The sequence below is a fragment of the Chiloscyllium plagiosum genome, unplaced genomic scaffold (genome assembly GCF_037043375.1).
Source record: "Chiloscyllium plagiosum isolate Xiang-an unplaced genomic scaffold, Cpla_swu_hap1 HiC_scaffold_36, whole genome shotgun sequence".
NCBI classification, from domain to species: domain Eukaryota; kingdom Metazoa; phylum Chordata; class Chondrichthyes; order Orectolobiformes; family Hemiscylliidae; genus Chiloscyllium; species Chiloscyllium plagiosum.
Genome location: NW_028270174.1, coordinates 48,797,597 through 48,810,914, shown reverse-complemented (window position 1 = coordinate 48,810,914; position 13,318 = coordinate 48,797,597). Strand labels below are relative to the sequence as shown.

The following is a 13,318-nucleotide window of genomic DNA, read 5'->3' as shown; positions in this document are numbered from 1 at the left end:
GGCCAATTCTGAAATACTGTGATGGATAAGATAATTAGGGTGTGTAAGAAACGGACACAATTAATTCCCAATGAGCACAAAGGATGACAAGAGGAGGAAAATCAGTGGGGACAGCTGTACTTACAACAGCAGGTGCATACACAGAAATATAAATATACATTTAAGAATGTTGAAAAGCTCAGTAAATAGCTGTGGTTATCAAAAGAGAGATTCAAACTTGGAATGGGAGAAGAACAGGAAGGCTGAGAGATTATATTGAGTTGGGCGGAAAATCAAGTAATGGTATTCAAGAGAGGAAGACTGAATTTGATATGACTTACAAAAGGAAGGAGAAGCTGAAGTAGAATTGCATTGGTTTCAGTGTCAAAACAGCCAGGCAAATTGCCAAAGAGAAAACTTGAATTAGATAGCTTTGACAGAATTGAAGTGACATAAACAAATGCATTATCCCCTAATTCAGGCATGCTGTATGGAAAAGGTTAATGAAATTTTAGTTACTTATAGACTGATGAAGGAAATCAGTGGACTTGGTGCAGGAAGAATAGAAATTGATAGCAAAATCAATGATGTCCAATTGATTACCTTAAACTGACAAATAATGGATTGAGAGATGGTGTATTTGAAGGTACGGAATCATTACCAACAGTTGCTAGCAAAAAAAAAACTGTAATAGTCATTACAGACCTGAAATTGTTGAACTCAATAGAGAGTCTGGATCAACAAAAAAATGTCTAACTGAACAATAAGGCTATGGACAGAGAAGTCAGAGTAGCAGGGAATTAAAAATACAGGCAATTGGAAGCTCAAAATATGACAAGCAATACAGGCTTTCAGCAACATACTCTGCAAGAATTGAAAAGTTAATGGAACAATTTTAAAAAGTTGTTCCAGTGGTCAACACAAAATAAAGTACAAACATTTCTGCAAATGCTCAAATCAGGAATTATCTGTAGAGGGAGAAATAAATGATTGCTTTAGGTTGATCACATTTTGGTGGAACTAGAAAATGTTAAGAGACGTAAAGTGTTATAACAATTACACAGGCAAAGAAGGTCTGGGATGGATGAGGGAGCCGAAAATGTGTTGCTGGAAAAGCGCAGCAGGTCAGGCAGCATCCAGGGAACAGGAGAATCGACGTTTCGGGCATAAGCCCTTCTTCAGGAAAGCATCTGCAGACCTCACTTTCTCCTCAAAGATGGATGAGGGAGCACAGGCAGGAAAGCAGGATATTAATTGACAAAAGAGAGCATATGATGGCACACAGCTAAGGGTGATGATAATAGGTCAAATAAAGAAACAAAATATGGATTTAAAGGTAGTGTAAATGAGAGGAGTACAATGATCTAAAGTGAAAGTGGGAACTGGCAAATGTTAGAGGTGGAAGTAGGCAGTCTTAATGATTAACAACTATGTTGTTAGAAGTGCAGAGCCAATTAGGATGGCAAGCTTAAAAGCAAATACTTTAAATTGAATCTTATTAGAGTACACTTCCATTAAAAATCTATCCCAAAATTAATTAATTTTATCAAGAAAGGAAATTGGTTTAATTTTACCTTTCCTTTAGCTCACCTAGTAAATAATCAACATACAACCAACAACTACAATTATTAGAAATATAGTAATAACATACTTACTACAAAGCCCAAAGCCACCAAAGGTTCCCCTTCATTCAAGTGATAAAGGAATGATCCACCATATGTATGTCTATCTAAAGGCCATCCCACACTGTGTTCCACTCTCCCGGGTTTCCATTTACTTTCATCGATAACCCAAATCTGTTGACAAAATACAAGTCAGAAATTTATATTACCTTCATAAACTCTTCTGCTGGATGTTAAGATTTGAAACAATAAACCAAATAAAAATGATAAATAGAAGTTAAAATGAATACACTTGCAGCAACTTCATTACAATGACTCTCTCAAACTGAGCATATTACATTCTTAAATCATTTCTCTTGAGGTACTGAACTTTATGTGCCAATAGAAAACCCAGATTCAACCTTTGTGAAATTAGGTAATCAAGGTGCTTCAATTGATATCAGGATCCCTGAATTGCATGGAAAGAAAGTAGAATTCTACTTAAATAAAGAAAGAAATTGAGAACACAATATTAAAATTTATTTCGCTGCTGATTATACACTCCCACTCCCACCACCCTTCACCCCCAACTCCACCCTTTGTCCCTTCTTGAAAAGGGGAGTAGTTTTGATCCACAAAAGTAGTCAGGTGGCTCTCGGCCATCATATGCAGCCTTTTGTGTTAAATCTAAAAACGCACAAATTAGTTTGAACTTCAAAATATGCCTGACAGATGAAGAGATGTGGGAAAAAGTTCATGTGCAGCATAAACATTAGCACAGACTGGCTGGACTGAAAACAGCTTTGGGAGACTTAACAAACTGAACCACTTGTGGATAAAACTGCAAGTTTGAAGCTGGTCACATCTGGTGCAAGCAGTCAGTAATAGGAGGGATACACTCGTCCCAGCAAGATGCAAGATATTTAAGATAGTACGAATGCAGATCATACAGTGAGCCTGCAACTTGGAGGAGCATTGGCAAGCCTGGACACTGACTTGCCACAATCTAGCAAGGTGAAACATCCGTCAAGTCTGTGTACCCTTTGAATCTCAGCATGTAACAAGACATGTGACATGTAAATGATGTATGTTGCTCCTCCTTCTTATACATCACTGATGGAGCACCTGGTGTCAATGAGTAAACCTCTAAATAGAACGTTATCTCAAATTATGTGGAAGAGATTCGGTCTTCTATGCAACAGGGAACCACCTCATCTTCTGTCTCCATGCACGTGAAATGGACAGACAATGCCCATGGAATCAGTAGGAACTAGGGTGGGATCAATGCCAAAGTTAATATGTAATGAGCAGAAGAGGACCATGGATACTGCATGATTCCGCTGAAAGAATAAGTGTGCGCTAGCAAATCTCCTTCTTTTACACAGGACCATGGAAGAGGCTTTTCAGACGTGTGTTGTGGCACTTGTTCTGGTGGTGGATCCTAAAGAATGGTCTTTCTTGGAGGGATTTATGAAAGGGGATGGATGGCAAAAAAAAATTGCAAGGGAATTGCAGTCTCAACAGCATGCTGAGGACTGGGAGTGAAAGTAAAAGGTAAAAAAAAAAGTAAAGTTGCCATAGTCCAACAAGATGTTCGGGTCGCTCCCTCACCAGAGAGAGGGATAACTCGTGGTGACTTAACCTGAGGGTCACCACGCTTCAGATGAGAGATTGAGAAGGACAGTCCTTCATGGTAACTTCAGCCAATGAGAGTAGTGAACATACCAATAGAACATAGAACAGTACAGCACAGAACAGGCCCTTCAGCCCACGATGTTGTGCCGACCATTGATCCTCATGTAAGGTAAACCTAATGTACGAACTCGCAAATTTCTGTGACCATATGCATGTCCAGCAGTCTCTTAAATATCCCCAATGACCTCACTTACACAACTGCTGCTGGCAACGCATTCCATGCTCCCATAACTCTCTGCGTAAAGAACCCGCCTCTGACATCCCCTCTATACTTTCCGCCAAACAGCTTAAAACTATGACCTCTCGTGTTAACAATTTCTGCCCTGGGAAAAAGTCTCTGGCTATCAACTCTGTCTATGCCTCTCATTATTTTGTACACCTCAATTAGGTCCCCTCTCTTCCTTCTTTTTTCCAAAGAAAAAGTCCGAGCTCAGTCAACCTCTCTTCGTAAGATAAGCCCTCCATTCCAGGCAGCATTCTGGTAAACCTCCTCTGAACCCTCTCCAAAGCATCCACATCTTTTTTATAATAGGGCGACCAGAACTGGACACAGTATTCCAAGTGCGGTCTAACCAAAGTTTTATAGAGCTGCAGCAAGATCTCACGACTCTTAAACTCAATCCCCCTTTTAATGAAAGCCAAAACACCATATGCTTTTTTAACAACCCTGTCCACTTGGGTGGCCATTTTAAGGGATCTATGTACCTGCACACCAAGATCCCTCTGTTCCTCCACACTGCCAAGAATCCTTTCTTTAATCCTGTACTCAACTTTCAAGTTCGACCTTCCAAAATGCATCACTTCTGGATGTATGAAGTAGTCAAGGATCTCTGCTATTTGTTGCATAAGCTTCTATTATGTGTAGCAGAGGTCCCATTGTGGGGAGCTGAGCAGTAAAACCAGATTATTTCATCAAAACATCAGTGCAGATATCTGCACCTTGATAGGTCAATGAGAGGCTTTAGACTCTGGAGCCTCAAGTGCATATGTCAGCACTTGTGGGCAGGTTTAAGGCACCTAATCAGTAAATTTGGGACTCTGTTTGGACACCTAGCATCTAAGGTTATCTAAGGTTTTCTTAGGCATTGAGTTTTTTTTTTTAATTCTAGCATGGGATGGCATTGTTGGTAAGACTGGCAATTGCTGCCCATCCCGAATTACCCTTGAACTGACAATTCAGAGGACAATTTAGAGTCAACCACATTGTTGCAGGTCTTGAGTCACATGTAGTCCAGACTGGGCAAGGGTGACAGGTTATTTTCCCTGAAGGACATTAGTGAACCATGTAGGATTTTGACAACTGACATTGGTTACATGGTAGCCATTCAACTAGACCTCACTTCCAGATTTTTGCTGTTATTTAACTCAAATTTCACCGTTTTCCATCGTGGGATCTCAGCCCAAAGCATTAGCCTGGTGCTCTGGATTAGTCCAATAAATTTACTGCTACATCATCACATCACCCTGAATGCACTCTCCATGTCTGTAGTCCATAGATCAGATGACCTCATCATGTTGGGGAGTTTATTTTACACACCAGCTGGGCAGCTTGAGAATGATATTTGTAGATAGACCCAGAAATCCTCAGCTCTTTTAAAAGATGCATGAGTTTGCACCTGTGACCTGCCAAACTTCAGACCAGGTCATAAAGTCAAAGAGATGTACAGCACGAAAACAGACCCTTCAGTCCAACTCGGTAAAAACAATGACTGCAGATGCTGGAAACCAGATTTTGGATTTGTGGTCCTGGAAGCACAGCAGTTCAGGCAGCATCCGAGGAACAGCAAAATCGACGTTTCGGGCAAAAGCCCTTCACCAGGAATAAAGGCAGAGAGCCCGAAGCATGGAGAGATAAGCTAGAGGAGGGTGGGGGTGGGGAGAAAGTAGCATGGAGTACAATAGGTGAGTGGGGGAGGGGATGAAGGTGATAGGTCAGGGAGGAGGGTGGAGTGGATAGGTGGAAAAGATGATAGGCAGGTACGACAAGTCATGGGGACAGTGCTGAGCTGGAAGTTTGGAACTAGGGTGAGGTGGGGGAAGGGGAAATGAGGAAACTGTTGAGGTCCACATTGATGCCCTGGGGTTGAAGTGTTCCAAGGCGGAAGATGAGGCGTTCTTCCTCCAGGCGTCTGGTGGTGAGGGAGCGGCGGTGAAGGAGGCCCTGGACCTCCATGTCCTCGGCAGAGTGGGAGGGGGAGTTGAAATGTTGGGCCACAGGGCGGTGTGGTTGATTGGTGCGGGAGTCCCTGAGATGTTCCCTAAAGCGCTCTGCTAGGAGGCGTCCAGTCTCCCCAATGTCGTACTATCTGCCAGCATGCGGCCCATATCCCTCCAAACCCTTCCTATTCATATACACTTCCAGATGTTTTTTAAATGTTGCAATTGTACCAGCCTCCACCACTGCCTTTGGCAGCTCATTCCATACACGTACCACCCTCTGCATGAAAAAGTTGCCCCTTAGGTCTCTTTTATATCTTTCCCCTCTCACCCTAAACCTATGCCCTCTAGTTTTGGACTCCCCACACCCCAGGGAAAAGACTTTGCCTATTTACCCTATCCATGCCCCTCATGATTTTATAAACCTCAATAAGGTCACCCCTCTGCCTCCGACGCTCCAGGGAAAACAGCCCCAGCCTGCTCAGTCTCTCCCTATAGCTCAAATCCTCCAACCCTGGCAACATCCTTGTCAATCTCTTTTGAACCCTTTCAAGTTTCACAACATCTTTCTGATAGGATGGAGACCAGAATTGCACACAATATTCCAACAGTGGACTAACCAATGGTCCTGTGCAGCCACAACATGACCTCCCAAAACCTGTACTCAATACTCTGACCAATAAAGGAAAGCAGACCAAACGCCTTCTTCACTATCCTATCAACCGGCAACTCCACTGCCATTTCTCAGCCTATTGGCCCATCTGATTACCTGTTATAATCTAAGGTAACCTTCTTCACTGCCCACTATACCTCCAATTTTGGTGTCACCGGCAAACTTACTAACTATACCTCTTATACTCACATCCAAATAATTTATACAAATGATGAAAAGTCGTGGACTCAGCACCGATCCTTGTGGCACTCCACTGGTCACAGGCCTCCAGTCTGAAACACATCTCACCACCACCACCCTCTGTCTTCTACCTTTGAGCCAGTTCTGTATCTAAATGGTGAGTTCTCCCTGGTGTTGGAAAATGGGACTAGAATGAGCAACTATATTTTTTAGGATACCAGGCATCATGGGCTGAAGGTCACATGCCATGACCTTCATTTTCCTTTCCCAATTTTTCCTGAATATTTTATAATTAAGTATCTTCCAATCCAGTTTTAAGCCAGGTCTCGATTATAAAATAATCCCATATGTAATATGCACTTGTACTCAACAATCTCATTTTCCACTCTCCATGCATTTCCACACTGTCAGAGAGAGTCACAGAGTTGTACAGCATGGAAACAGACCCCTTCATGCTGATCAGATACCCTAAATTAATCCAGTCCCATTTGACAACATTTGGCCTGTATCCCTCTTAAACCCTTCCTATTCACATACCAATCCAGATGTTTTTAAAATCTAATTGTACCAGCCTCCAACATTTCCTTTCACAGCTTGTTCCACCCACCCACACTCCCCCACACCCACACCCAAAATCCTCAGGGAATAAGTTGCCCCTCAAGTCCCTTTTAAATCTTTCTCCTTTCACCTTAAACTTAGTTGTCTAGTTTTGGACTCACCCTGCAGAAACAATCTTGGTTGTTCACCCTATTCATGCCCCTCATGATTTTGTAAATCTCTATAAGGTCACCCCCTCAGCCCCTGAAGCTCCAGGGAAAACAGCCTCAGCCTATTCAGCCTCTCCCGGTCTTTCAAACCCTATAATCCTGGCAACATCCTTGTAAATCTTTTCTGAACCCTTTCAGGTTTTGCAACATCTTTCCTGTACCAGGGAGACCAGAATTGAATACAATACTCCAGGAGTGGCTTAACCAAAATCCCGTAGTCGCAACATGATCTCCCAACTCCTATACTCAATGCACTGACCAGTTAAGGCAAGCATACCGAATGCCTATTATCTGGTCCACCTGGGACTCCACTTTCAATGAACTATGAACCTGCACTCCAAGGTCTCTTTGTTCAGCAACAGAGCCCAGGACCTTCAATTAAGTGCTTTAAGTTTTGCCCTGATTTGCCTTGCCAAAATGCAGCACTTCACATTTATCTAAATTTCTGCTTCTGAACTACCTTTAATTTCTCTTTTTCACAGTTTTTAATGCACATTATGGCTCTTTTCTGATGCTTCATTCGAGTGCTTCAGTTTGCTAAATTAGTTTAACCCACCCATTCCACCCCCAACTCTAATTTTCTTTCAAGGGCATTGGTCATAGAACTTGGGAAAATGTGGAACTTGTTCATCTAATACAGGAACTTACTACCTCAGAATCCGACCCAACCAACTGATATCTGAAACCCTCCTTCCTGTATTAGATTTCCTGTCAGCATTTATCTTTATGTTTTTGCTATAAATACCAGCATATAGCATTGGAGCTCCTTCTTAGAGCCTGTTTAATACGGTGTCCAAATCTTGAAACATTGAGAAATTTGGCAACGTGGCACTTCTGGGCAACAATCCATAGGTGGCACGATTTTGATACTTTACTGAAGGAAACAGCAGCAAGACGCTGTGTGGCCAGTGAACACACTCTCGACTGATCTCCAGCATCTGCAGTCCTCACTTTCTCTTAGTATTGACCCAGACAAATGACATCCGATCCACTATAAAATGCAAATTACTATTGTACTTAATTTTCAAATCACCTCCTTGGATTTACTTAATTACTTTGATTACTTATTTGCCTATTCGCTGCTTTGCCTTGATTTACACTATCTAGCTTCTCTGCCTTACATTGTCACCCAATTCTTATCAAATTCTCATTATTCTGATTAGCAAGTTACTTTATTAGCTCAGTAGGCTGGATGGCTGGTTTGCAATGCAGAATGATGCCAACAGCATGGGTTCAATTCCTGCATCAGCTGAGGTTACCATGAAGAATTCTTGTTCTCAAACCCCTCCCCTTGCAGGAGGCATGACCTAATGAGACAGCAGTTCTATGGTATGGTAAGACTAAGGTAACTTTAACTTTTTATTTAGCAGTTCACTCAATTCTCAACGAGCTGTGATTAGAACAAAAATATGAAAAGGTTGCAGAAAATATTTTTCATGGGGAAATTCAAAACTTCTTTTTACCTCTTTTAATCCGATACCATATGTCTGTGGTTCACAGTTCTCTCTTAGCTTGAATTGTTTGTACAATTGCTTGGCAAGGTGTCCATGGCAGCCCTCAGCAAATATCGTGACTTTGGCATGAAGTTCCATTCCTCTTTCAAATGTGTCCTTTGTGAAAATATGAAGACAATTTTAAATTATTGTTTTTGAAATATTATAAATTACAGGTAACATGGTGAGGGTGATCATAAATCTAAGCACAATCTTGAGCTACCATGAGTGAGTGGGTGTGGGGCCACAGGTGAAGCAAATAGTCTCCAAGAACAGATTCCAAGATAGTGTTAGCAGGGCTTAGTGAAGGAAAGTGGCTTTGACGCATTGATAGGAGCCCAGTGCTGGATCATAGTGTCAGCAACGAGTCAGCCATCACAATAGTGGCAGTGCTGAAGGGCCTAGCACAGGATGCAATTTGGTAGCCATTAGCCCCAGGCCCATGGTTAAATTAGAGGAGCCCACAGTGTGCCATAGAGGCAATATTGTTGTAGACCGTAACAAGAAAGAAATGCGAAGATGACCACTCTCTTTTGCTTTATGCTTTAGATTTGTATTCTGTGTTGTGCTTTATTTTCTATGTTTCAAGATAGTGCCAGACAGTAGTGATACTAAACAATACTTTTCACTGTATTTATACTATGTGACAATGAATAAATCTAACCCAATAAATCTAATCTAATCCATCCTGTGCATTTATATTTGAAAGAAAGATAGTTCCCCTCCCTCACTTAGTTCACAGTGCAATCTATAAAGAAAGTTTCTGCTGTTTAAGTGAACTAAAGAAACATCTGTGCTCTGATACTGGAGTGGGAAGTGAAGGATTCAGCAGTTGTGGTGCACGGAGGGAGAAACAACATAGGCAAGGCCAGAAAAGAGGACCTATTCAGGGTTTATCAAGGAAAGAAATTAAGGAACAGGTCTTCAAGTGCGATAATCTCCGGATTAGTACTCGAGCCACGTGCAAATTGTTTTAGGAATAAGAAAATTAGGGAAGTAAACGTGGCTAAGGAGTTGGTGTGGGAAAGAGGGGTTCTATTTCATGGGCATTGGCATCAGTTTTGGAACAGGAGGGATCTGTACCAATGGGACAGTCTCCAACTGAACTGATCTGGAACTGGTGTTCAGGTGAAAAGGATAAATAGGGTGTTCATTAGGACATTAAACTAGTGAGTCGGTGAGGGGGAAGGGAAGGGAAAAACAATAGGAAGTATGACAGCAAATTAAAAGGTAAGCTGCAAGTTAGCGTGCATGCAGGAGGGTTTGACTAGAAGGCAGTCTATGAAAGACATAAAAAGGAAAGATAACTCGGAGATAGTATTAAAGATATTGGAAATCATGAGGGTATGAAAACTAGCATAAGGCACTTTACCTGAATGCTCGTGGCATTCGTAACAAGGTTGATGAGTTAACGGCACAAATCATCGTGAATGAATATGATTTAGTAGCCATTTTGGAGACATGATTACAGGATGGTCACGATGGGGAGTTAAACATCCAGAGGTATTAGACTATCTAGAAGGACAGACAGGAAGGTAAGGGACGTGGTATAACTCCGATATTCAAGGAGACATCAGGGCAGTGCTGAGAGATTATATAGGTTCTATGGAGAATAAGGTTGAATCCATTTGGGTGGAAATTAGAAATTCTAAGAACAAAAAGTCGCTGATAGGCTTGGTCTATAGGCCATGAAATAATAATACCATAATAAACAAAGAAATAACTAATGACTGTAAAAAATAGTATGATACTTAAAAAAACTGCAGATGTTGGAATCCAAAGTAGACAGGCAGGAGGCTGGAACAACACACCAAGCACGTTACGCCAGAAACGTCGACTTCTCCACCTCCTGATGCCACCTGGCTTTCTGTGTTCTTCCAGCCTCCTGTCTGTCTATTTTCTAAAATTGGTATGTCAATTATCATGGGGGATTTTAATCTACATGTCGATTGATCGAGCTTGCTTGGTCAGGGTAGCCTGGAGGAGGAGTTTTTTTTAAGTGTATCCACAATAATTTTCTTGAACAGTATGTAATGGAACCAATGAGGGAGCAAACTATCTGGTTCTGTGTAATGAGACAGGAATAATTAATGATCTCACAGTTAGGGATCCTCTTGGAAGGAGTGATCACAGTATGGCTGAATTTAGAATACAGGTAAGAGTGTGTGAAGATAACATCGAATACCAGGGTCCTGTGCTTAAACAAGAGAGACTACAACAGGATGAGGGAGGACTTGGTTAAAGTAGACTGGAAACAAAGATTTTATGGTGGGACAGTTGACGAGCAGTGGAGGACTTTCTAAGCAATTTTTCAAAGGGCTCAGCAAAAGTACATTCCAGTGAAAATGAAGGACTAGAAGAAAATGGGTAATCTGCCATGGATATCTAAGGAAATAAGGGAAGCTATCAAATTGAAAGAGAAGAGTTGGGACAAACGAATGCTATTCTGGTTGGCAATCAGTAACAACTGGTGTGCCTCAGGGACCACAATTGTGTTGGGACCACAATTATTCACAATTTACATAGATGATTTAGAGTTGTGGTCCAAGTGTAGTGTGTCAAAGTTTGCAGATGACACTAAGATGAGTGGCAGTGCAAAGTGGGCAGAGGACTGTGAAACTTTGCAGAGGAACATAGATACTTAAAGTGAGTGGGCAAAGGTCTGGCAGATGGAATGCAATGTTAATAAATGTGAAGTCGGCCATTTTTGTAGGAGTAACAGTAAAAAGGACCAGTACAAGAAATTGCAGCATGCTGCTATGCAGAGGGTCCTGGATATCCTGGTGTATGAAATACAGGTTGGTCTGCAGGTACAACACATAATTAGGAAGGCAATTGGAATTTCCTCCTTCATTGCTAAAGGGATTGAGTTTAAAAGCAAGGAGCTTATGCTGCAGCTGTGTAGGGTGCTATTGAGGCCACACCTGGAGTACTGCTTGCAGTTTTGGTCTTCTTACTTGACAAGAACAGACTGGCACTAGAGGTGGTACAGAAGAGGTTCACTAGGTTGATTCCAGAGTTGATGGGGTTGACTTACAAGGAGAGAATGATTAGACTATGATTATGTTCATTGGAATTCAGAAGAATGAGGAAGATCTTATCTATAATTTTATATATTTCTATAAGATAGACCTAGAGAGGATGTTTCCACTGGCAGGTGAAACTAGGACAAGAGGACATTGCCTCAAAATTAGGGGGAGAAGATTTAGGACTGAATTGAGAAAGAACTTCTTCACTCAGAAGGTTGTGAATCTATAGAATTCCCTGCCCAGTGAAGTAGTTGACACTAATTCAGCAAATGTTTTTAAAGCTAAGATAGATATGTTTTTGAACATTGAAGGAATTAAGGATTATGGAGAGAGGGCTGGCAAGTGGAGCCGAGGCCACAAAAAGATCAGCTGTGATCTTATTGACTGGTGATGCAGGCTCGAAGGGCCAGATGGCCTACTCCTGCTCCTAGTTCTTATGTTCATGGAATTGTAGGTTTTTTAAAATGTGCACTTAAAAAAAGCTCTGCAAGGCTACAGACCAAGATAAGAACATTTTTTCCTAAATGACCAGCACTGCCTATACTCTGCTTCCCGACCTTCTGGATAAAAATCAGGATGTCACCAGGACTATTATGATTGTATCTTCTCATATAATCTGCCCAACCATTTTCATCAGCCTCGCCAATGACTTCCATTCCATCATAGTTTGGTGGGAGCGTGAACTGTGACGAGGATGCAGAGATCCTTCAGCATGATCTGAACAGGTTGGATGTGTGGGCAAATCAATGGCAGATGCAGCATAAATTTGGATAAATGTGAGGCTATTCATTTTGGAAGCCAAAACGAGAAGGCAGATTACTACCTGAATGGCAATAAATTGGGAGAGGGGAGCGTGCAGTGTGACCTGGGTGTCCTTGTGCACAGTTGCTGAAGGTAGATATGCAGGTACAGCAGGCGGTAAAGGCGGCAAATGGTATGTTGGCCTTCATTGTGAGGTTTCGAATACAGGAGCAGGGATGTGTTGTTGCAGTTATATAGGAATTTGGTGAGGCCACATCTGGAATATAGTGTGCAGCTTTAGTCTCCTTTTCTGCGAAAGGATGCTTTTACTCTTGAGTAAGTATAGCAAAGGCTTACCAGGCTGATTCCAGGGCTGGCAGGACTAACTAATGGAGGACAGATCGACTAGGTGAGGATTGTTTTTGCTGAAATTCAGACAAAAATGGGGGCTGGGATTTCATAGAGACTTGTAAAATTCTAACAGGACTAGACAGAGTAAATGTAGGGAGGATGCTCCTGACAGTAGGTGTGTCCAGAACCAGGGGTCATAATGTGAGGATTCAGGGTAGACCATTTAGGACAAGATGGGGAGATATTTCTTCACCCAAAGAGTGGGAAGCTTGTGGAATTCATTACCACAGAAAGTAGTTAATGCCAAAACACTGAATGCATTCAAAAGACAGCACTTGGGCAAATGGGACCAAAGGTTATGGGGAGAAAACTGATTAGGCTATTGAGTTGGATGATCAGTCATGATTATGATGAATGGGCCAAATGGCCTCCTTATGCTCCTATCTTCTATGTTTCTATAATATCAAGGGAACAGCTGTTCATTGACAATTCCATAGTGTTCAGTGCAGTTTCACTCAAGTTCTGCAATAACGTCAGCTTCTGATGATATAACCTGGATAACATTTAGACTAGGTGCCAGGTAACAATAATCACCAACGAGATAAGACCAAACCACCATACCCCCATACCAAACATTCAAAGATATCATCAG

At 41.8% G+C, this 13,318-nt stretch overlaps 1 protein-coding gene across 1 annotated transcript in view; it reads right to left on the bottom strand.

Annotated features, from left to right (window-relative positions):
- etfdh (electron transfer flavoprotein dehydrogenase) overlaps nucleotides 1–13,318 on the bottom strand; it is a 61,134-nt gene that overhangs the window by 12,895 nt on the left and 34,921 nt on the right. The window contains exons 7-8 of the mRNA XM_043674006.2: nucleotides 8,516–8,662; nucleotides 1,635–1,775 (exon numbers count right to left, since the gene is read on the bottom strand). Of these exons, the coding sequence (XP_043529941.2) occupies nucleotides 1,635–1,775; nucleotides 8,516–8,662 (288 nt within the window). The remainder of the gene's footprint in view (nucleotides 1–1,634; nucleotides 1,776–8,515; nucleotides 8,663–13,318) is intronic.